This window comes from Thunnus thynnus, chromosome 3, assembly GCF_963924715.1.
Source record: "Thunnus thynnus chromosome 3, fThuThy2.1, whole genome shotgun sequence".
Classification (NCBI taxonomy): Eukaryota; Metazoa; Chordata; class Actinopteri; order Scombriformes; family Scombridae; genus Thunnus; species Thunnus thynnus.
Window position 1 is genome coordinate 2434075 of NC_089519.1, and position 22574 is coordinate 2456648.

A 22574-nucleotide genomic window follows, 5' to 3' on the forward strand; every position below is an offset into this window, starting at 1 on the left:
TCTTATTCTAGCAAGTAATGCAACAAAGAAATGTCAGTCTGTGGGTCAAACTGTGATTTTGTGTGTTTTTATCCCCATGAAAAGGATTCATAGTTCCACAGCCACCGTGTTCATGAGCTGAACTGTAAAAGGCAAAGAGAGGGATGTCCTATTTTACTGAAAGAGGGATGGTTTCTGCTGACTCGCTTTATACTGCAGGTTTGTTATTTTACTTTTTTGAGGAAGCAGAGGTGAGTGATTATTATTTCAAATTGGCCATTTTGAACAATGTTGAGGAGAACGGATTCAGATCAGACAGTCAAGGAGGCTGTCTGTTGTACACTCCCTCCTCCAGGGAATCGCTGTTGATAGATTAGCTGACAGCAGCCGTGTGCTTAAGCGGCCAAGACTCTGGGCCTCCTCCTCGTCTCTACAGTAGCAGTATGCATTTAATGTACCGTATGATATAGCCTTGCTTTCACATATTCTGATTTCATTTGCACTGAGAGAGTATGTAGTACGCCATCAATCCTGTTGTTCCCAAACAGTCTAAAGAAGCAAATAACAGGTTCTTGTGCCTTGAAGTTCATTTAAAATTCAAGTAAGTGAATTCCCACTTCTTCAGTATATTGTAATGTTAGTAGTGTAAGTAAAGTCTGCTGCAAAAACAATCTAATATTGTCATTGCTGCTTCATCAAAATGACATTTATTTGTTTTGATCAGAGTGTAAAACATTCTGTAATTTGACAGAATTCAACATGTTGCATTAAGCGGAGGAAGGATGGGGGAACCTCCACCGGAGGATGGCTCCGTCTGCGCTGGTGCTGACCAAGCAGCGGTTGTTGGAGCAGATCTTGATGCTGGTGATGCTTCCACCGTGAGCTATTCCAATGTGGGTTACTGCACCTTCCATGTAGTCCCAAACCTTCACCAGCTTGTCATCTCCACCTGGTATGGAAAAAAAAAAAAAAAATCCCAATAAACTGATGGAAATCTGAGCAGAGCATGATGTGTGGTAAAGGAGATGAGAACACTCAACAGGCTCTGGAGAGATGAACAAGCACTTGTCAATATTTGAGAGTAAACAAAGCCAGATGAAAAATAATACAAGAAAAATCAAAGCATTTAATGATGCAGTTCTTTAACTAAAAGGCAAAATCTGAAACAATCAGGAGCAGAATCAGAATGAACCAGCGGTGAGTAAAACTATCTGCGGTATACAATCAGTGCTCATGTACACAACAGATTCTGTAGATCATTAATGCGTTTTCCGGTTGAATTATTGATAGGAAAATCACTAAAAGCAGCAGAGCTACAATACAACAAGCAGCATGTGTAATGGACCGTACCTGTCACAAAGTGTTTACCGTCCTGTGAGATGTGCATGCCATTGATGGCCCCAGACTGAGAGCCCTCCAGTTCTCTGATGGTGGAGCCGTCATACACATCCCAGTAGGTAACCTGAGAAAAATAAGTGAACACAGAGAAACAACCGAATGCAGCTGCAGGTGTTGCACATTACACACGTTTGTTAATTACTGCCATTGTTTATGTCCGAGAGGGAAGGCTAGAGGAACATGTGGTGAGGATACACTGATCTTGTCCTTGCTGTCTTTAAGACACAGAAGCTAACCTGGCTTATAAAGCATGACAACAAGGAGAAAATGATTAAGCATGCATCTTAAATAATACACATCCTTTTGATCTCTTTGCTGCAGTTTGAAGTGTAGTAATAATTGCCATTGATGATTGATAAGTTGTCTGACTTCTTCTATTAGCTTTCTTTTCAGGTGATGCAAGTGACAACCACCTCTACGCTGCTGTGCTGTTGTTCTATTACATCATCTAATATATACTGTATCATTTACTATTTTTGGTGATATGCAATATGTGACCTCAAACGATTACCTTTATATTTCTTATGCTGGTATGGAAATGAGCAGGTCTATGGTTAGATTCTATCAAGCTGTCACACACCGCTATTGAAACCATGTTTGCAAATCTAAATGAGATTTAATCATCCCCAGGGCTTTACAGCTGTCAAAGTATCGAGTCTCACAAAAGGCAATTGTTAGCTGAAGTTATTTATAGCGCAGGTGACAGAAACATCACGTTGCCACACACTAAGAGAGGTTCTTTCTTGTTATTTATATGACAAAGATGATAACATCTTATAAGTAAGGGCTACATAGATTCACTGAAAAAGGTCCAAAAGCTGTTTCAAAATTTAGTCAAACACAGGCTAAACAGATTCCACTTCAACGTTAATCAAGTTCTGAAAGTACTACACTGAAAAATATATATACATATATATATATATAGTCTGGCTGTAATGCTCAACTATGTTATGACTAAACTGGCATGGAAAGACTAAACTAAATGAAATTATAAGCAGCGTTACATGACCAGCATTTGTATAAGGAATAGTTCAAATTACACAGGGCTGCTCAGAATAAGCCCAACATTTATGAGAATAGCCTCTGAGACAGGATTTCATTTCTCTGCACAAGACTTATAATGCATTATAAGAAGGGAAATGTAATCTCACACAGACATATCAAATACCGTTGGTTATTATGGAATAAAAAAAAAGGAACAAAAGGCTCAGTCTAAAAAAAAAGAATCTTATTTATAGTTTCAGAACTGAAGAGTGATTCTCAAAGCAATAAGCTGCCCCCCCCCCCCATCACAAGCCACATGAACATTACTGCGGGGGCCATTTCAATCCACAGTATTGCTCTGCATCAGATTTGCTTATTCAGATGGAATGACTTACCAGTATTATTAATATTTACACAAAATAACAAAACATCATTTAGGAGCTACCACCAGAGGGGGAAATGGTTCATTATGAACACCAAATATAAAGTGAAAATCATTTTCAATCTTCTTTTTTTAAAAACATAAGGCTCACAACTGTACAGATGAAACAAATTCATACATCTATGTGTGCATTCAGTTGTGTGTTGAGTTTACCGACATGAAACTACTTCTCACTAGTCTGTGAGAGACTGAACTACTGTTTCCCTGCTGTGACGAAACTTATTGTAACACTCAATGTCCTCCTCCTTCTTCCTCCCTAGGTCATCTTCTCTTCTTCCTTGCCACTGTCACGACCTCTCCCTCCCTCCTCATCTCATTTCAGCAGCTTATTAGAGACTACCACCTGTGTGAGTTGTCTTGGCCCATCTGTGTTCCCTCCACCTTCGCCTGGGAAACTGGCCCGCAGCCACAACTCGGGCCACCAGGAAATTAATTACATGCAGCGAGCGAGGGCGACACTGAAACGTCAAGACCTCGGTTCACGAGCAGAGTACAGTCACCCAAGCTGCAGACAAGCATTACATCATTAAAGGCCTTATGCTAATTGGTCCTAGAATTTAATTTTGTTAGTGACATGTTATTTAATTGGATGTGCCTGTTTGAGCTTCAACTTGTCTCTACTGGACTATTTCTTTTCTGTGCTCCCTCAGAGAAATGATCCATCCTTTTTTTTAGCTCTGTCACTACTGTTTATAGTAATAACACGGAGAGAAAACACCTTTGCTGCAAGTGGACAATTTTTCAGTTAAACTATATTAGCTACCGAGGCTATATTTCCCTTGAGGCAAATAAAATACCACGATTTTTAATGGAAACTATACAATTAACCTGCTGTCAACTACGATGCATGACTTGGAATGACATGCCAAGTATGACCCCACTTATTGTACCGTCAAAAATACATCATCTTCACTCATCACAAAGGTAGCATTTAGTCTCTTAAAGACATTTTTTTTCTCCTTTTCTTCACTATTCCTCCAGTTCTGTTGCCTCACTTGCTGTGAATCTACTCATAAAGGCATGCTGGGATGTGGTGAAGGGTCGGAGTAAGAGGGGAAAAGAGAGAGAGAGAGAGAGAGAGAGAGAGCAGAGCGCTGGTGTTTGTTCTCCCAGACAGAGTGCCTGTGTCCTAGGATGAGCAGATGGTGGATCTGGCTGGCACTTGGGTGGCATAGGCACATCCGCAGGAAGGCACGAACACCACGGCGCTCCCCTCTATCTGTCTTCTCTCTCTCTCTCTCTCTCTCCCTCCATGAATCCCTCCCTCTCACTCTCTCTCTCACTCTCTCTCTCTCTCCGCTCACTCAGCACATCCACAGAGTTGTGTTAATCAGCACAACTTGTCCTCACCTCTCAGCGTTGCAGCGCAGCCAACAATATGGGTCTGGCGTGTGGTCGGGTTCAAGGGGTGCGGATAAAGTGCACAATCAAAGACATAAGCGTTTCATTCTGCCTCTGTGAACTTCTGACCTCATGTAAACAAGTGTTGCCGAGTTAATCAAAATGACAGAAAATAACAGACTTAAACGGTGGCGAGCAGCCAACACGAAGCCTTAATTATGCTGAGCTGAGAAACAAATTACGAGCTTTTCAAACTACATGCGAGTGTGTGTGATTGAGCAAGTCTTCACTGTGCTCCTCTATACTGATCTTACCAGAGCAGCTCAATGAACGGAGATTATTATGACAATAACAGCATAATGAGACATATGACTGTTGAGTGCTAGTGCCTTTACACCCCGAGAGATTTTCAATCATTACAATTTTTCTTCATGTGAGGCACAACTGCTCAATCGTGAATCCCAGAGCGTTCTATAGCACATGCTAGTGTATAAAACCAGCCAAAACAAAGCTGAAAGTAAAGATACACGGAGATCACAGTGATGGGATATAGTAGATGGGAACATAAAATGTTGTTTGGTAAAAACTGCCTGATGTGTATTGTAATGTATTCCACTGCAATGAGTGCTGAGTCAAAGTACAAACAGTCCCAGAACAAACCTTTCTGTTAGTGCCACTGGTAATGATCTGGTATTCCTCTGGGTGGTAGCACACCGTCCGGAACAGCGTGCTGTCGATCACCGTTTGAAGGCCTACGAATCGCCTGCAGGAGGAGATGCAGAGGAGACACGTGAGGCAAGAAAAAAAAGAGAGGAGAGAGAGAGAGCGAGTTTCACTAATGTTTCACACAGCGTGAACTTCCCAGTGCAAGTTACAGTGATCAAACTCACACCCTGATCAAAAAACAAGACTTTGCAATACAATTTCTTGTGCACCCACACACACACACACAAACACACACACACACACACACACACACAATTTTCTCTGTCTGCATAGGGTGAAAATCCATCTTCATTTAGGTTCTTGTCTGTCTAAAATTCTTTTCAACATCAGCTTGTTAGTTATACAAAAAAAAACTACTGTTGATGAATGCAGCCAGGGAGCTGTTAATCCACAGGCTTGTTCAGTAAGGAGGAGATACAGTGAAAAAGTATGACCACCGTCAGAGTTTTGAAAGGTTTTACTCTCCTCAGAGAAGAAGCCCATGGATTAAAGGATTTTAAGCTTTCTTTATAAAGAATGCTCTGGATTTCTTTTCATTCCTATTTTTCCATCCAGACACCGATGAACGGCTTCAACATTTTTCTCTCCTAACGACTCAGACCTAAAGGAAAACCTTTTTCCACTGTCAGTGCTGTATATCATTAACAATTATGACTTAGTGGAGTTTTAGTAAAAACATGAGTCATCCGCTTTAATGTTGTGTTGTGAACTGAGAATTAATTAATCATAGTCTGGGGTTTGTGTGGAAATTCATTTTAGCTCTACAAATAAATTCCTGATTTTACAAGAATGCAGGTCTAATGAGGATACATGCTGTGTGTGTGTGTGTGAAGTGTTCAGGTGTTCGGGTATGCAGGTGGGCCACTCACACTATGTCCCAGATGACGCAGGTACCGTCGGTGCTGGCGGTGACACACTCTTTGTCGTCACTCTTGATTTTGATACAGGTGACGGTGGCTTTGTGCTCTTTCATGGTCTCCAGTAGTCGGTGGCCACGTGGCTGCAGCTCCCAAACACGCACCTGTGATACAACAGGTGAAAAAAAGATGTGAAGTTTAATTAAAATACAACTATGTTCTTCCGTAACTACTAATTCACTAGCATAGCTATGGATAGAAAGATCAATACATAATGAAAACATGATTACTTTCTGTCAAACTGAAATCATACAGTGTACCACAGTGCTCAAACATGCTTATTTTCAGGGTGATACAGTGTGTACAGTAAAGTATTTTTTTTTACCAAAAGTTTAGTCATAAGTAGAATTATTAAGGAAACTATTTTATTTATTATTAAATGAGCTGCTCAAGTTTCATGACCTCACCTGATGTAAATATAGACTCGTCTTTCCACTGCACTGAACAGTTAGATGCACACTGAACACTGAACATTACACTATTTTTGAACATGTCTGGGTTTGTGTTACTGACCTCGTCTCACGATACCAGACCTTCAGAGATTTCTTAATGCATGGTAGTCGCTTGAATAGTAGCAAGAACAGCCACTAACAAACCTACGCCCCTTACATTTAGTCAAGGACACGCCTTACTAGAAATTAATGAAATATGTGTTTCGAGACAGACCTGTGAGTCTACTACTGACCTGTCCCTCTCCGCCTCCACTGATGATCCTCTTGCAGTCCCTGGTGCCAGTGATGGCTGTCACACCCTTTCTATGTGTGTTGTGAATGATGAGCAAGAGCCGACCACTTTCTGGTGCAAAAACGCGAATCTTATCATCATTCCATCCTATGAGAAAAAAAAGAAAAAAAAAAGAGTGAAATCCATTCTTCGCTGTCTGTTATTTAAAACATTCCTTTAATTTACAGCAGCTGAGGAACAAATACAATTGAGTCTTACCTATAGCTTATTACAAGGCACTGAAACTGATAAATATTTCTCCCTCCCTAATTCCTACCACTGATGATGCTGTGTCCGTCGACCATGAAGTCCAGGGAGTTGCAGGTCATGTTGGGTACAGTGATACGCAGCAGCTCTTTGGGTTTGTCTATGTGCCACAACCTGATGTCCTCCTCAGAGCAGGTTGCAAATAACTCAGACGTTCCACTAGGAGATAAAAAAAAAAGAGGGAGATGTGGAGTTATAGTTAACTAAAGAAGCTATTTGTTTGGTATTTGTTATGAATAAGTCCTAGTTGAGTTGAAAGCATACTGGTCTTTGCAAGTATTAATATATATTATGACAGGTAGTTTGATTTAAGGCATGACTCAGGTCTATGTACTATAAAGTATACCTACAGCTGATACTGTTCTTTCATGGATAAGGAATGCATATGTCACCCTCTAGCGAGCACAATGGGGTACTGAAGTCATATATGGTAAGAAATATATGGGGTTTGTCCATTTAATTCAAGGGAATACATCAGTAAAAACACAGTGTTGTTTTGTTTTGTACTACAGATCACACTGAGAATATACATTTCCACATATCTGTAATAGTTATTTATCATGGTTTTGCAGTTAACAGCCACGTAGGCAACAAGGGAGACAAAGGACATGTGTACAAGGAGACTGTTGTAGAAAGAGCCAGGGTGCCAACCTGGAATTACACTATGCATGATGCATGACAGCATGATGGAGTTTCACTTCATCTTAATTTCATTCTATTTAGATTCTATATTTCTTGCCAAATTTAAAAGCTGACACGAGGCCATTTGCCATTTCACTCACTCTCGTGGGTCTCAGATCCAAACCATAAAAGAATTAACAGATGGTAAATGTTTTGTCATCAGTGACTGATGACTCTTTCTCGTTAAATGGTCTGCCTGCTACTCACAAACAAAAGGCTACATCTTTGACGGCGCTATTGTGGCTGGTGGAAATGAGTTCAGCTTTGAAGTCCTCATAACTGAAGCGGTACATCTGAGCTGCCTCCGTCCCAACAAAGAACTGCTGGCCCTCTCCTCTGACAGCGATGGAGGTCACTCCTTTTTCCAGCTGGACTTCTCTAATGTGAGGGAGGAGGAACAAATGAGAAGATAATGAGCACTGTAAAATAAACACAGTAAAACTGTTTATGTTTTATTGGTACCAGAGATATTTGTTGTAATGTGTTTATGGGGATGATATAAATGACACAGTTGTAGGACTCACTTGAGAGTTTTGAAGTTATTCCTGGAACACAGAGTGAAGGTGCCAGATCCAGAGCCTACGAGTAGGTCACCTGACTTCAGTATCCTTAGGACACTGACACCCTGAACAGAAAAGGCATGAGTACTGAGTTTTAATATATGGCCCTAAAAATATATTGCATTATGTACACAAGAATATATTTGTCACTAGCTGAAAAGCTAAAAGCTCCCACACTTCATTAAAAAAAACGACTTCTCTGCTAGTAGTACAGGAACATACTCACAAGGGAAGATTGATTTCAGGAATGACGAGGAGGTGCATAGTGATCCATAAAATATGTCAAATAAATTACAATCCAAGATGAAATGCTCATATCATGAAATACATGATATGAGCCATTGCATACATTTCCAAAGGAGCATTCCAACAGGAATACAGTTCAATCAGCTTTATGTGTGCAGCAGTAGACTTCACTATCGGGCCGAGATTACCTTCACAGATCCCAGTTATGAATGTAACAGCTCTGTGTGTGCCGACCTACCAGCCTGTACTTTGCTTTAACTGGACCGCAGTCACTCAGAAGCCCCGTCTTCAGGTTGATTTTCATTATGTCTCCACTGGTGGTGCCGCAGAAAATGAACTTATCATCCTCTGCAATCTGTGTGGTAATATGAACATTCAAAATGAAAGAATCACTGTGTAATAATCTTATTCAATTGTGTGCTTGTGTGCCTACAAGCACACTGTGACTTGTCATGTTCATATATTCTTAGCTGCATATCTTCAGCTCTGTCATGTTCCCTGTCTTTATTCAAAATTTATAACCACTGACTTCTGGAAATAGTGATTTTCCAAGACTCAAGTGGACCTCAAAATGGCAAACTAGTTCCCAGCTCCCATGTCCTCATACCTCTATACATCTCACAATCCTCTTCAGCTTTGCTGTCTGACACTCTGTAGGCCTGATCTTCCTGTTGGGGAGGTCCAGCTCCCAGACTCGCAATGTCCCACTGCCAAAAATAGACCAGTGATATTAAAATACTCTAAGAGAATAATGAGAATTGAGCATTAACTAGAGGGGAAATGATAGAGACACAAAAAGAGATTGGAAGGCAGGTAGGTGAAATACAATATTTTTATGCTCGAACAAAAGCAAAAACTTAGACGTCTTGCAATTTCGTAAGCAGGTGAATGAAGATTTCATTCATTGAAACACCCTCTGTGCAATGTAAAATTTCTGTTCATGACATTCACTCACCTCCCAGCAGAAACAAAGATGTTGTCATTGGTGTTTGAGTACTGCACAGTGAGGCAGTGACCTGCACTGTGAGCTGAAGCTGGGCTCCCGCAGATGGCCTGTTTGGTCTCAATGTTCCATACGACTATGCTGAAAACACAGAGAAGACCTCACACTCTCAACAAGTCAAGAATCTGTACTGCACCACAATGCTGAAATATTTCTCTCTGAATCCAAAAAGAGTTCATGGTGTGAAAATGATTTAACTAAGGTGTGACAAATGAGTTATGTTTTCCAAAAAATCAAGACTTTTCTTCTCATTTTAAAAAGTTTTTGAGAAACACTGAAGAACAGACACGATTTATAGACAATGTCTGTATTTTAAGTCATAAACTGTGATAATGTGCCAAGAGAAATGTCTTGATTTCCATTAAGATAACCACAGGACAGAGGTATTAGTGATGTAGTAAGTAAGTATAAATAAGTATTTAGTCATTGAATAACATGTTTGATATATAACCTGCTGTGGAAATGTCGTTATGATTAAGTAACATTAAGTAAGTTATGATCATGAAATTAACATCTTTAGAGTGAATGCAGACATTGCTATTGTACTTTCAAGATCATGTGTCCCTTATTCACTGATTATCCAGGAGAGAGCACAACTTACTCTGGATTGTACCACCTAAACTTGATGTTTACCTGCCATCATCCTGACCCCCAAGGGACACCAGGTACTTGTCGTTGGGAGAGAACGCCAGGGCCTCTACCTTCGCCTTGTGGAGCAGCAGCTGGGCATAGATTGTTCGCTGTGCATAGTCCCAGATAATTACCTCAGCCTAAGAAAACAGGTATTTATTTATTCAAAATGTAACATAACAAGCCACTTAATTCTAAAACAAAAAGAATGACTGCTTCCCTATGTACCACATAACATCAAAGGATGAGAATTTAGTTGAGTTAACCTGATCAGTATCAGAAACTTTACATAAAGGATATGTCTTGTAACTATGGCTACCTTAAAGCCCATAAAGTTGACCTGTCCAGAGGCAATATATGATCCACTTCTGGACACTGAGATACAGGAGACATTGTTTGTGTGTCCATGCAGGAACTCCTGCTTGCCATCTTTGATTCTCTTCAGAATGACTGTGCATCCCAGTGGATAGATGAGGTGCTCTCTGTCTGGATGAACCCTCAGGCCAGAAAACACATGACCTGATGGAAACAAAGTGTAGCACAACAGAACATGTGATCTAACATGTTTTAAGATAACAGTCAGAAAGTATAAGGTTTTCTAGGTAATCAAACTATGGTGTAGCAGTTAGTTTAGCAGTTATCTATAAATGACACCGCAGGGTCTGATAGCTCCTTGACCATTACAAAACGTAGCGTTGGCTAAAATATCTTGAAACCCAATATACACCTACATAATTATAAAGAACGTTTTGAGGGGTCTTTTGTCGGCAAACGTATTCCTTGAAATTATATAACGCTAGCTCAGTTAGAACCGTAAAGTTTGCAGGGAAACTTACCGTTGAATCCAATAACAGCCTCCAGTTCAAGTCGAGGAACACCCTGTGTTTCAAGAGCCATGGCCGAAAAACTCTGTATATTATGTTTTTCCTGTTAACTGTTAAAAAAGGCCCACTTTCATCAATACATGCGAATTTAGTTGGGGAAACTAACGCTTCTGTTATGTTCGCAAACAGGCCTGAGTTACCCCTAACAAGCGTTACCTAGCAACAGCGGGGTTCTACTGGCTACTGCCATTGGTTGGTGAAATCCCCGTGCTGCCTTCAAGTCCTGTCGGAAATTGCCAAAATCAAAATGGCACATAAAAACCAAAAGATAAATGGGTACATTAATGGCGATTTTAAAATAGCTAATTCGGTGCTGTTAAGGGACGAATCGGGTATCGAATATTTTTCTGTAAAAACGAATAAAAGAATTTTTTGATGCACAATGATAAACGTCATACACAATAAAGAAATCTCAGCTTTTATATGAAGACAGTTTAATGGTGGCTGTATTTTGTATAAAATAGCTTTTCAAAGACTTTCTTACATCAATGTTCGATTCACATCTTTTTCAGTACAACAGAAAATACATTTGAGCACGTTAACTTGAATATTTCTTTAAGACTGCAGGGGCCCATTGTGCTTCTTGTTACTATACAGTGAACATCAGCACAATGCCAACTATCGGTTTATTGACATATGTATGTGGATAGTCTCACAATGACAATCGGTGGATTACATAACAACACATTAAATATGCTTTACATCTCAATATAAAATCCAATTCGAATAAAAAGAAAAAAAGTTTTCATATTCATTTACACAACTCATACCAGAGGAAAACTGCTGTTGCACTATATGGTTCAAACCACTTCATTCACTTCAGTTCACTGTTACTTTCAAGTTCTTGCACTTCTGGCCACACTGTAATCAGTGATCTCACAGCAGGTGTTTCCAATTAGTGGTGAGAGGCAAAACAGCTGCACAGAGAGTTTCTGCTCTGATTTAGAATAGCATTTAGTGTTCTGTAAAAGTTTAAGAATAAAAGAATAATTTGATATAAGAGTATAAAAATGGCCTATTTTTTGGCATGTAACTGTTTATTATTGGAAATTGGCTAACATAATTTTTAAAAAAAAGGAAGTCAAATTTAGTTTGATCGACTTTTCTCGTAAGAAAATGACCGAGCTACTCACCATGCACCTAGTTTGTTGCTGGTTACTCTTTGTTTGCCTTCTACGGTGCTGTTATAGTGAGGTAGCAGATTACATCAGATTCATCACTAATGGAAAACAGACATGTACTCAGATTCTGGCATCTCCATTAATCAAACAGTTGCAGAGACTCGTATGAGTTTGGTTGCATGTCAGATAAAGAGTTTCAGGCCTTTCGGCATCCAGACTCTACTTTGGTTGTGGCAGATTTTTTTTGGTTAATAAACAGGAATCAATTCCATGATGTGAAATATCCTTCCAGTCTATCTAAAGGCAAGTCCAAATCTGTCATAAAAGATGTGAACAGAGCTGCCCCCACATACTGTAGTGTAATAGTTCAAATAGTTCACCCAAATGACAAAACATACCATATTTAGGCACATTTTAACTGCAATATTGGGAGTAAAAAAAGCCCTGTACTAAGAATTTCAAACTGATTTTAACATGAAATTAACATAGCACACAGCAAGGTGAATAGTCACACAGCTTCAAAATCACTTCTCAGTGCACCACAGATTAGTATATAGCTTGACTGTGGCACCGAAAGAAATTGCTTAGAGTTGAAATGTCCTCCTCACACGGATTTCACTTCTACTTTCAACTGCTGGGATTCTCAGAGGGTCCTTCCAAACTTAACATATCTTCAGACGTGTCCACTGACATCTGTCTGTGAGCGTGTGTCCTCCGGTGTCTGCTTAGAGAATGGCTCCACGAGAACCTGCGACCGCAGGTGAGGCACAGATAGGGTCTTTCTCCCGTGTGCGTCCGCTGATGCTTTGTCAGTGACTTGTACCGCGTGAAGGTCGCCCCGCATTCGTTGCAAATATATTTCTCGGACTTAATATGAACATTTTGCTCGTGTTCTTTCATGTTTCCCAGCTGCGAGAAGCCTTTGCCACACACGGGGCAAAGATGCGGTTTCTCTCCTGAGTGGGTCAAGCCGTGAATATTCAAATCCTGACGGGAATAAAATCCTTTGCTGCAGATGATGCATATGTACGGTCTTTCCCCCGTGTGGCTCCTCATGTGTCTTTTAAGTCCTTCGGAGCGGGAAAAGCAGCTCTCGCACAAGGCGCATCTGAAAGGTTTCTCTCCCGTGTGGGAGCGGAAGTGGCGGCGGAGCTCTGAGGCCTTGAAGAAAGACATACCGCAATCCATGCAGCAGTGAGGTTTTTCCGGCTGTTCCTCGTGCGTCTTTTCATGTGCTTTGCAGTGACCCGACTCGGAGAATCCTTTTCCGCACACCGAGCAAGTGAAAGGCTTCTCCCCCGTGTGCATTCGCTCATGACGGACAAGTTTGTTAAGTTTACTGAACGTCTTCATGCAGTAGGAACACTGATGAGGCACCTTCGGTTTCTTTGCGTGTGTGTGTTTGTGCCTCTCCAACTTCGAAGGCCTGTTGAACACCTTTCCACAGTCGGGACAGGGGTGCTTATTAGTCCTACTGTGGCTATTCTGGTGTCGGATCAGCTTCTCCAGTTGTGTAAAACTCTTCTCGCAATGTTGACACTCGTGAAGACTCTTAGGCTTCCTCGTGTGTACAGGTTTATGCCTCTCTAGCTTCGACGGTCTGTCAAATATCTTGCCACATACAGAGCAAGGGTAACACTTGTCTGATAGGTTGATCTCTGGCGGGTTGAAGTTCTCTGGCTCAGTGGCAGCTGAGGCATCATTGGAATCTGATTCTGATATGACCTTCACAGTGACTTCTCCTGCACCTGAGGAGCAAAGGCATAGTAACTAAAATGAACTGAACACACAGAGGAAACTCAAATGATTTCTGGGATCTTACTATTATTATATATTTTAGGTGTTTTGGTTGTGTCTTTTCACTTAAATGAATTAGCATTCTTTCAATCTTGTATCAATTGCCTAACCCCTACGATATACATAAATAGCTTTATAAGGCTGGAAAAGATAAATAATGTGTTACTAAAATGTTGACCTATATTCTAAAATAGAAAGAAGCATCAACACTTACTCTCCTCTGAAGACTCTGTTTTAGGGACAGATTCAGCATCTGGGCCCATGACTGCAGCCTACAATAATGACATAAAACACACAAACACACACAGCACAAGTGAAAATCATGTTATTGTTTTACAACAGTGTTTCAGTGATGGTCTTTTAAAGGCATGTATAATAGATTAAAGGGTATTAAGCTTGTCATATTTCTGCCATAAGACCCAAAGAGCTGATACATGGCATAGAATATACAAATAAAACTAGACTTGACCTGGCTTGACTGTAACATTAGAGCATGTTTTGCATTGCTGGGTTTAGTTATTTTGGTACGATGGTAATTCTCATCATTCATTGATAAGTCTGGTATTCGGAATATTTGACTGTCTCCTATGTTTGTCTGGTTTTTTCTTACTGCTAACAATGGGGAATGTGCTGTGTCGGATGATAAGGATGACAGGGATTAACATCATGGAGCAGAGAGATCCAGCTGTTCTCTCACACAGTCAGCCAGCTGTATCTTGAAGTTAACTTCGATTATGTTATGCCTCTATTATATACACCTCTACTGTTTAGATGCAGTGAGTTATGAGTTCAGGACTTTTAATGACAATGATATGAATGAGATATCACCTGGAGATTTAACCAGGTATAAAGAGATGTGGTGATGCTCTTTAACAATTAACCCTACATCTCTCTCACAGGGTGAAACAGTCACAAAGGCCCATTGCGGGTTGTGCTTAAATCTAGTGGCATCTCCACTTTAGATAGCTACTATGAAAATAATCCACCAAACAGCTGTGTAATTGTGATTGTCGTGGGATCAAGCTGCACATCACCAGCAAGGTCTATTACTTACGATGAAGAGGATGAGGGAATAATGGCCCAAACAACGCTAAACGTTGAAAATGTTACTTCACTAGACGATACTTGAGATAACGTTACAGACTGTATCCCGAATTGGAAAGTGCCTTATTCAGATAAGAGCATACGCTGTTTATTATGGGGGTACATTTGATCATGGGCATGGAGAGCATACTATTTTTGAGTTGAGTTAAACGTAACTAAACCATGTATAGTCGCTGAGGAACCCGGACGAATATATTATTAACGTTAACTACCGTATTACTGATGAGACTCTAAAAATGGAATGAAAGTAACGTTAGCTGTTTGAGACACGAAACACAAAAAGAGCTAACTAGGTAGCTAACTTAGCTAACGCTACGGCTGTCGCAGTATGAGATTCAGTTGAGCATATAAACTAAGATTCACTCCCACCTCTCTAATAATCCTTTACACCGAAGGTTGTCACATCTTCTGTCCGCGTCGTTTTTAACTTCAGCTGCGTTACCTTTAAAGATAGCTAACCGCAGCTTGCTAAACAAGATACGATATTCTCGAGTCGGTACGCGTTCCTTTGCATGATGCATTCAAATGCTCCACGTAATTTCGACGTTTGAAATCTAGACAGAAACTTGTTTTTGGTCAGGCTATTATATTTTATTGGCACTTATCTGCTCTGTCTCGTGGTACAGAAAGATAGGAAGAACGTACGCCTTATGTACAATTTCCTTTTTACTCAGAAGAAAACTGTATCAACCGAGTTCAACAATGACTATAGAGGACTAGTAGACACTTCCAAATCATACACCAACTTACAGTGGTGTCCAGGCCTGTTGGTATTTTCGTTGCTGAGATCGTGTCTATTGTCTGTATTAAACGCTTTACTGTCTGTTATCACAAAAATCATGTTTTCCAGTTCAGATGAGCTTCTATGACAGACTTCCAATAGTTCCACCAGCACTAGAAAGCAGCAATGGTTTCTTAAACCTTGGACCCCGAACGGTCGCCATTTATTTTTATTTACTTCACCGATGAGCCTGTGCTGCTAGTGAAAAGGTATCTAATTTGGGTCACATTGTGAGTTGCCTATGTACACTTACTGTACAAAAGCTGTAAAGCATGCGCGCACACGCGGATACACGCCTTAAGTTATTAGTACCAGCCTATATGTATTTACAATTTTTAGATTTTGAAGTCAGGGAAGAGTTAAGATATAGTTTTACAATAGCAATATATTTTCAGTCTGAAACTCACTTGCTTCTGAAAAAAAAAGGTCACAATAAGTCACATATCTGAATAATTTATTAGACAAACAACTGTTCATCACAGTAAAAAGTGCCTGAAGTTTAATTGTTTATCAAATGCAGATAAACTGCAAAATAATAATAATACAACAGTATAATTCATAGAACACAAATCATTTAAAAACTTAACTTCACCATAACATTTTTTTCTTATAAAAGACAATATGTTAATATCTGCTGCTGCTAGTTATCTAAAACCAGTGTAAGAGCTTCTCATTGCTCTTCTCTCTCTTCTTTGTATTATAGGATTGACCCCCAACTTGAGAAGGTGAGAGTTCAGGAGGCACGTCAGTGTTGGTAATTAGCAAGCTCTGCTCTTTTTCTTTCCCCACTTAGATTTATCGTGTGTTTAGTGCAAGAAGATGAGGTCTTAATTATTTTTGCAAATGGCCCAAAAGACCCCGGTAAAAAACATGTCGAAGTAGACATATACATCCTAAAAAAGTACAGTCTATTACAACAGATTATCTGTCCACACAGCACAGTTATAGTTACAGTATAATCAGTAGAGTTGCCTGACAGGGTAGGTAGGGGCATTGTTTATGTGAGCTTGTAAAGTTTAGTAAGATATGTGATATGAGGCCATACAAATAAACTTGTTATGTAGACAAGTCAAGTAAAATCTTGCTCCATAATGTGTGTATACATATGAACTTACACAATAAAAATTTGAAAGTTACATACAAATCAAGTCCAAGGAAAGATCATCAACCTAAGGACACAAAGTTATAAAGCTGCTCTCTGTTTTACTCTTCCGTTATTTTACTTAAAGCAGTGAGAAAAGGAAATAGAGTTCTGGATGCCCCACACTTCCAGGGACTGAATCTTGAAATGTCTCTTGCAGAGTGGGTTGCTCTTGAATGTGTCACAAGACTCTGTGTATCCTCCCTCTAGGTCTTCCTGTAGGCAGAGAGCATGCCCCCCGTCGCCACCTGAGAGAAGTACACATCAGCATTACATAGATGTTTTCAACAGTTCATCTGCCATCACCCAACATCAGTGTCTTGACATTACTATTTTTTCCCCTAAAATTCTATTCTTTTAATATGTTCACTTGACATACCGATAACGAGCTGATTGAAACTTCCTGCTATGAACATGGATGCTTCTTGTTCCTTGGCTCTCTTTGGGTCTTTGGCATTCATGGGTTTCTCTGACGGGGCAGTGAAGGGGATTGTCAGGTAGCTGGGGTCCTGGGGGGTCCCAGCAGGACATGTCAGGGTCGTGGTGACGTTGACCGTGGTGGAGGTGATGAGGGGGCTCCCATTATTGGACACCTGGGAGGAGGCACCGCCGCTGACTCGACCCTGCTGAGGGGAAGCTCTCCTCGTCATGATGTTGACCATAGCCTGCTGGTAGCGCTCCATGCTGGGACGAAGCTGAAAGAGTCATTTTATTTATTGTTTGACACATTTATGTACATGTATGTATGAAGTTGACACAAAATCTACTGACTTAATGCTGAATATGACAAATTAGAGTTGGATATTTGCAAAAGAAGGACGGACATGGTCTCACCGTGAAAACAAAGCATTCCCCAGTTCCAAAATATGTAAGTTCCTCACAGTCATGCTTTCTTCTTTCAATCACATCTGTTGACAGGAAGGCACCGAAGACCTGAGAAAGAAATACTAATCAGTACCATACAACATTTATTCCATAAACTAATTATCATCATTAGTATCATTAAGGTATCCTAGGTTTTAATTTTAGGTTAAACCAAATGGAAATCACATGACTGTAAGTAGAGAAATGATCAGATTCATGTCAATATTCAATATGTTTTCTCATGTCACCTCTTCATCTGCAGTTTTGATAATCAAGACGGCTGGTTCGTGTCCCTCCATCTGGGAATAGAATCTATAAAGAGAAATGAGAAAAAAGTGTAATTTATAAGTAAACCAAGCCTTTAAATGAATATACTACAGATGAAGCAATACCTCTGTTTGAGGAGAAAACATTGTATCTTATTAAGATGAGATGACAGGAAAGGAAGTTATCACTTTCTATGGAGTATTGCTTAATGGCATGCTATAAAATAAATAAAAGTCAGTAAAAAAAAATGTTAGTAAGGAATTAAAAGTTTCAAGTTGAGTTATTTTTCATCATAGAAAAATGTTTGCCTCTGGACTGTAAGTCACTTGACTGTCACACTCAAAGCAAACATGTTTATAGTGAAAACACGCTGCCTCTTTCTGTTACGTAAGTTTTTCCCTGCTGGGACGTGGTGTTCAGCAGTTATTGATCCATAATGACCTGGCCTCATTTAATAATGCATGTATGAACAGGTAAAATAAAAGATATGAAGACTTTTTTTTTATTTATGAAAGAAACATCACTAGCTCATTAACTCTCAGTGTCACAGGTGGTTTCTGGTTTAACACATTAAACAAAGGTTACTTACGAAGCAAGACTCCTTCCATGTTCAGCTGTACTAAACAGCCTGATGGGACTGAAAAGGGCGAAGCGCTCAGGTATCCAGGCCCAGACGACTCTCATCTCCGTCCCTGTCACAACACTGGAGCTGAAGTTGTTGAAGTCCACTGAATCGACTGACTGCCTTTAGTAACATAAACATAGCTATGGTGAGAATATGACATTGAAATAAGATAAATGTGAGCAGTTTTTTTTCTTTTAACAACTACTGTACCTCATGAAAAGCCCAACATAATTACTTTAAAGCTTACTGGCTGTTCTTTCTTTTTCTATTTCTATTGTCTTTTTCTATATCTATTATATATTTTTTTTATTTCTTTAAATTTCTTTTTTCACCCACCTCTTCTGGTGGACGCTGACGCCTTTTTGCATGAGGGAGTCTTTATTGGCATTGAAGAGGAGGTTGAGCTCTCTCCTCGTGGCCATCGGAATCATGAAGGCCCTTTCCAGAAGATTCTCGGCTGTGCAGTGGCGAGCGACATTCTGCACAAACCTTTTCATATCCGTTCTGAAGTCCTCCACGTCTGCAACTCGAGACGACACAGATACTTTGTAGAGGCTGAGCAAAGCCAATGCCACCCTACAAAGAAGCATTTTAAAATATTTTTAGCCTTCATATGAATTTTTCAGAAGTAATGAGTAATGAGAAATCACATATTTTGGTTTAGGGTTTTCATGTGAAAATGCAGCAGCAACAAACCTGAAGAGAACCTTGAAGCCCTCCAACAGGTAAACATCCAGCACTCTAATGGCATATGTGAATGGAAGCTCAGCAAAGATCCACATGATCCAGTCAGAGTAAAACTCAAAAAGGTTCTGGTGAGAGCTGGCAATCAGCTTACGGATGCCTCGGCAACACTTGTTGGCGAGGTCTCCGAAGGTCATACACGAAGCGCGGTAGGTCAGGAAGGTCTGGTCGATGTAACGCTTGTTGGGGTCGTTGTAGGAAATCAGTTGGGATACACTGTAGAAACATTCAGCTTCATCCTGGCTGAAGTGCAAAATGAGGGCGACCAAGGCGGGGAGGATGGGGCAGAAGTTCATGTCTGGGAAGTGTTTGCCGAGGCAAAGAAGGATCTTTTTAACAGAGTTCAGCCCAGTTTTGTTTAGGCAGTATCTGGATAAGAGAAGAACAAGCAACTACTCATTCAATCCCATCCAGTAAATGTATACATGGTTATGTCTGATCACACTGTTACAAATTGGAAAGAGAAGATACAGAGAAGATAACCCAGGTATGGCAGTTGTCATGGGATTCCCTATTTAAAAAAATCCATCACTGCTGGTGGACTATTTTTAGTGACTTCACTATAAAGGTACTTACTATACATGCATATTGTTTGCTTAATTTCACATCACATTAGATTTTCCAAAAATCCAAAAACTCTTCCATGTAGCTTCAGCCTTCAAAGTACAAATCAATCAAATAGATATAAGCTGATGTGATGTATGGAGTCCTGCTATGGTCCCATAAAATTACCTGGGTATTTCTCCAGCCTCCATGTACTCCGGGACCGGGTGGGTGCTGAGTTTTTGTTCTCCGAAGTGCTTCTTGGCCAGTTCGCAGTAGACGTCTCTGTCCGGTATGACAGACCCGCTGCAGATTTAAGAACAGTCCACATTCATATCTTTATGGATTTCTATTAAAATCGCACTATTTTTGCACATGTATGCTTGTCTTCATCACGGAAAAGACATTTTTCAAATTTGAATGCATGATATTCAGCAAGACAGTGTTAACCTGGAATTAATGCCGTGGATGATGTGGTAGTATGCTTTTGCCCTCAGCGTATGGGGCATGGCCCAGAATCCCTGTCGGCCCATAGTTTTCAGCTCCTGGTGCGTACTCTTCAGGATCTGCTGGTATCTCCCTGCAGCTTCAGGATCAATTTTCTCCCAGTCCACAAACTGTCCATACTTCATCCCAGAGTTGGCGCAAATCTCCCAGTTGTCTGACTCAGAGATGGTCATCATGGACACTGACTTGAGGCTGCCTTTACTGCCTAAATAAAATTTGCATAAATTAATAAACATTGCTTTTTTTCAATCTACATGCTATTACAGAATCTTATTTTAGTACCATGAAGTTCTCTTGAAGGTGAGTGCTTGCTTGGCTTAGACTTGGACTTCTTGTGGGAGATTCGAACACCACCCCCGTCCCCTTCTCTTTTCTCCTTTTTGTTCACATGATACTGCAGTAGGGAGCTTGCCCTCTGTCTCAGTGGACTGGACCTGTTAAAGTTTCCCATGACATATTCGGAGCAAAGGTCTGACGTCTCGTAACTGTAAAAAGACCTAGAGAGCAGATCACTGTATTAATTATATATTCAGTAATAATCATGACCCTTTTGACAACCTTTTCCGTGTAGTGAATTGTTTGTCTGCCATCAAAATTTTGCCAAATCAATTACACAAATTCAAATCCGCATGTCTAATCAGTAAAAGAATTAATGACATACCTGGAGCGAGGTCTCAGATGGGTTTCCTCTGTCTGTGTCTGCAGACCACAATTCTTTTTATCCTCTGCGTTATAATAGGACTGAGACCTCTGCCTGCCTCTGTCTCCTGCCACAGAGCTCTGGTCTTGGTCAGAGGATGTGTGCATTGAGACTGAATTCATGTTTCCACAATTGGAGAACTCCGGCGTTCTTGAAACATGAATCATCTCAAGTCCCTTTTTCTTCGAAGAAATTCAGGCTGGAAACTCGAGTGTCTCCTGTTACTAGCTACAGGTTCTGAGGATGTGGGCTTTATATAAGCCTGTGGGCGGGGACTTGTGAGACAAGCATAGTGGTATGGTTTGTTTGTGGTGATTTCAGGCACTGAAAGTGAAAAGTTCCACTGATTTTCTTCTTTGAACTCCATACCATGTCAACACACAGCGTCTCCTTCTCAGAAGTAAGTGATTCACTCTTTGAATAGCATCCGCAATGCCACCATAATCAGAACCAAAAGACAAGTGCTAAAAATTTCCATATCACATGACAAAAAACGGGTACATATTGGCCTAGTGTCCAAGTGTCCTTTAAATAATGCTGCTGAATACCCTGTATGTCACTGTTAGGACTTACATACATGGTGTACCATCCACAATAGATTGTTCATTCCTATTACAAAGTATGAACATATACTTTTTTACTTTACATAAAACTGTAAAATGTTTTTACAGGTAAACCTATCAGAACATCTATCATTCAGAATAAGGTCATCAGAAATAGGAGAGTAATTGTGCAGTAGATGTTTGTCTTTCTCAGAAACTCCTTCATGCGTTGCATCAACAGGTCAAATGGGCAAATTCTGAGAAGTCTTCCAAAGTTATTGTTCTACACAACAGATATGTGTTTTGATCTAAACACAACCATTGTTTGGTTATGAAACATTACACCTCTACAAATACTTATCTCATATGTGGGTTCCACATGTAATGGAGCTGAAAAACACATTCTTTAGCCTCATGAGTGAAGATTTGTAGTATTATGGGCATGCTTTTGTTTTGGTTTTTTCCATGTCAATTTCCATGAAGGCTGAGTCGATCAAGATTCTTATTTGTACTTTGAGTATAATGTAAAAAAAATGAAAAAATATTAAAACACAGCTATTTATTCAGAGAGAATACAATTCAATATTCAAAATTCAATATAAAATACAATTCAATTTATTGAAATATTGTGATACAGTTATCCTTTTGAATTGGCCTGCAATAGAACAAGGATCATCTTATGGTATTCTTAAAACTATTATTGTTTTGAGACCTAAATGTTGCTTTTGGCAATATTGTCTTCTATTACTGGTAAGTTGTGCTAAGGCTACTGTATTTTGGACTATCAAATGTTTAATTAATTGATCACGTGTAATTGCCCCTAGTTGTTACAAATACAGTGCATGCTTTTGTGAAAGTTTGCTATGTCTTGTAAATCCATTTACAATTATTCACCTACCTCTCGACCTCCATTTGGTGGATATCACTGGGCACAAACATGACAAACATGACTAAAAGTCATGTATATTTACAAAATGATCAATTTGTCTGTACCCTTGTATGAAAAGCGCCTTTTCAGTTGCTTGTTGTTCTTCTGCTTTTCCGCCAAACTGAAACC

The 22574-nt window shown here is 40.0% G+C and overlaps 3 protein-coding genes across 4 annotated transcripts; all 3 read right to left on the minus strand.

Annotated features, from left to right (window-relative positions):
* Positions 1-667: 667 nt before the first annotated feature.
* On the minus strand, positions 668-10950 carry cfap52 (cilia and flagella associated protein 52). The gene is made up of 14 exons (XM_067580238.1): positions 10734-10950; positions 10217-10416; positions 9901-10037; positions 9220-9348; positions 8872-8971; positions 8503-8619; positions 7983-8083; positions 7666-7836; positions 6788-6936; positions 6473-6618; positions 5740-5891; positions 4805-4907; positions 1330-1441; positions 668-928 (listed from the first exon to the last, which is right to left on the minus strand). Exons 1-14 carry the CDS (start codon positions 10792-10794, stop codon positions 747-749), a joined length of 1860 nt encoding a protein of 619 aa, XP_067436339.1. The 5' UTR covers positions 10795-10950; the 3' UTR covers positions 668-746.
* Positions 10951-11198: 248 nt separating this feature from the next.
* On the minus strand, positions 11199-15337 carry LOC137174767 (zinc finger protein 16-like). Its single transcript, XM_067580250.1, has 3 exons — positions 15173-15337; positions 13914-13971; positions 11199-13650 (listed from the first exon to the last, which is right to left on the minus strand). Exons 2-3 carry the CDS (start codon positions 13960-13962, stop codon positions 12530-12532), a joined length of 1170 nt encoding a protein of 389 aa, XP_067436351.1. The 5' UTR covers positions 13963-13971; positions 15173-15337; the 3' UTR covers positions 11199-12529.
* Positions 15338-16066: 729 nt separating this feature from the next.
* Positions 16067-22487, minus strand: LOC137174797 (TBC1 domain family member 24-like). Of its 2 annotated transcripts, XM_067580287.1 has the most exons (12): positions 22416-22487; positions 20937-21237; positions 20558-20772; positions 20219-20480; positions 19958-20074; positions 19178-19594; positions 18818-19057; positions 18446-18601; positions 17838-17901; positions 17560-17658; positions 17105-17420; positions 16067-16973 (listed from the first exon to the last, which is right to left on the minus strand). In XM_067580287.1, exons 2-12 carry the CDS (start codon positions 21140-21142, stop codon positions 16804-16806), a joined length of 2262 nt encoding a protein of 753 aa, XP_067436388.1. In that variant the 5' UTR covers positions 21143-21237; positions 22416-22487; the 3' UTR covers positions 16067-16803. The 2 variants fall into 2 exon arrangements, with proteins under 2 accessions (XP_067436388.1, XP_067436380.1); XM_067580279.1 differs by having other exon boundaries at positions 20937-22473.
* Between the last annotated feature and the right edge of the window lie 87 nt (positions 22488-22574).

Bases quoted from the DNA above. Each gene is read 5' to 3' on its own strand.
- cfap52 (XM_067580238.1), bottom strand. From the start codon at position 10,794: ATGGCTCTTGAAACACAGGGTGTTCCTCGACTTGAACTGGAGGCTGTT. The intron at 10,417-10,733 runs GTAAGTTTCCCT...TGTTTCCATCAG, and splicing joins GGCTGTTATTGGATTCAACG to GTCATGTGTTTTCTGGCCTG. The intron at 7,837-7,982 runs GTGAGTCCTACA...CCCTCACATTAG, and splicing joins AATAACTTCAAAACTCTCAA to AGAAGTCCAGCTGGAAAAAG.
- LOC137174767 (XM_067580250.1), bottom strand. From the start codon at position 13,962: ATGGGCCCAGATGCTGAATCTGTCCCTAAAACAGAGTCTTCAGAGGAG. The intron at 13,651-13,913 runs GTAAGTGTTGAT...TTTGCTCCTCAG, and splicing joins AACAGAGTCTTCAGAGGAGA to GTGCAGGAGAAGTCACTGTG.
- LOC137174797 (XM_067580287.1), bottom strand. From the start codon at position 21,142: ATGATTCATGTTTCAAGAACGCCGGAGTTCTCCAATTGTGGAAACATG. The intron at 20,075-20,218 runs GTTAACACTGTC...TTAAATCTGCAG, and splicing joins ATCCACGGCATTAATTCCAG to CGGGTCTGTCATACCGGACA. The intron at 17,659-17,837 runs GTGACATGAGAA...TTTCTTTCTCAG, and splicing joins TCAAAACTGCAGATGAAGAG to GTCTTCGGTGCCTTCCTGTC.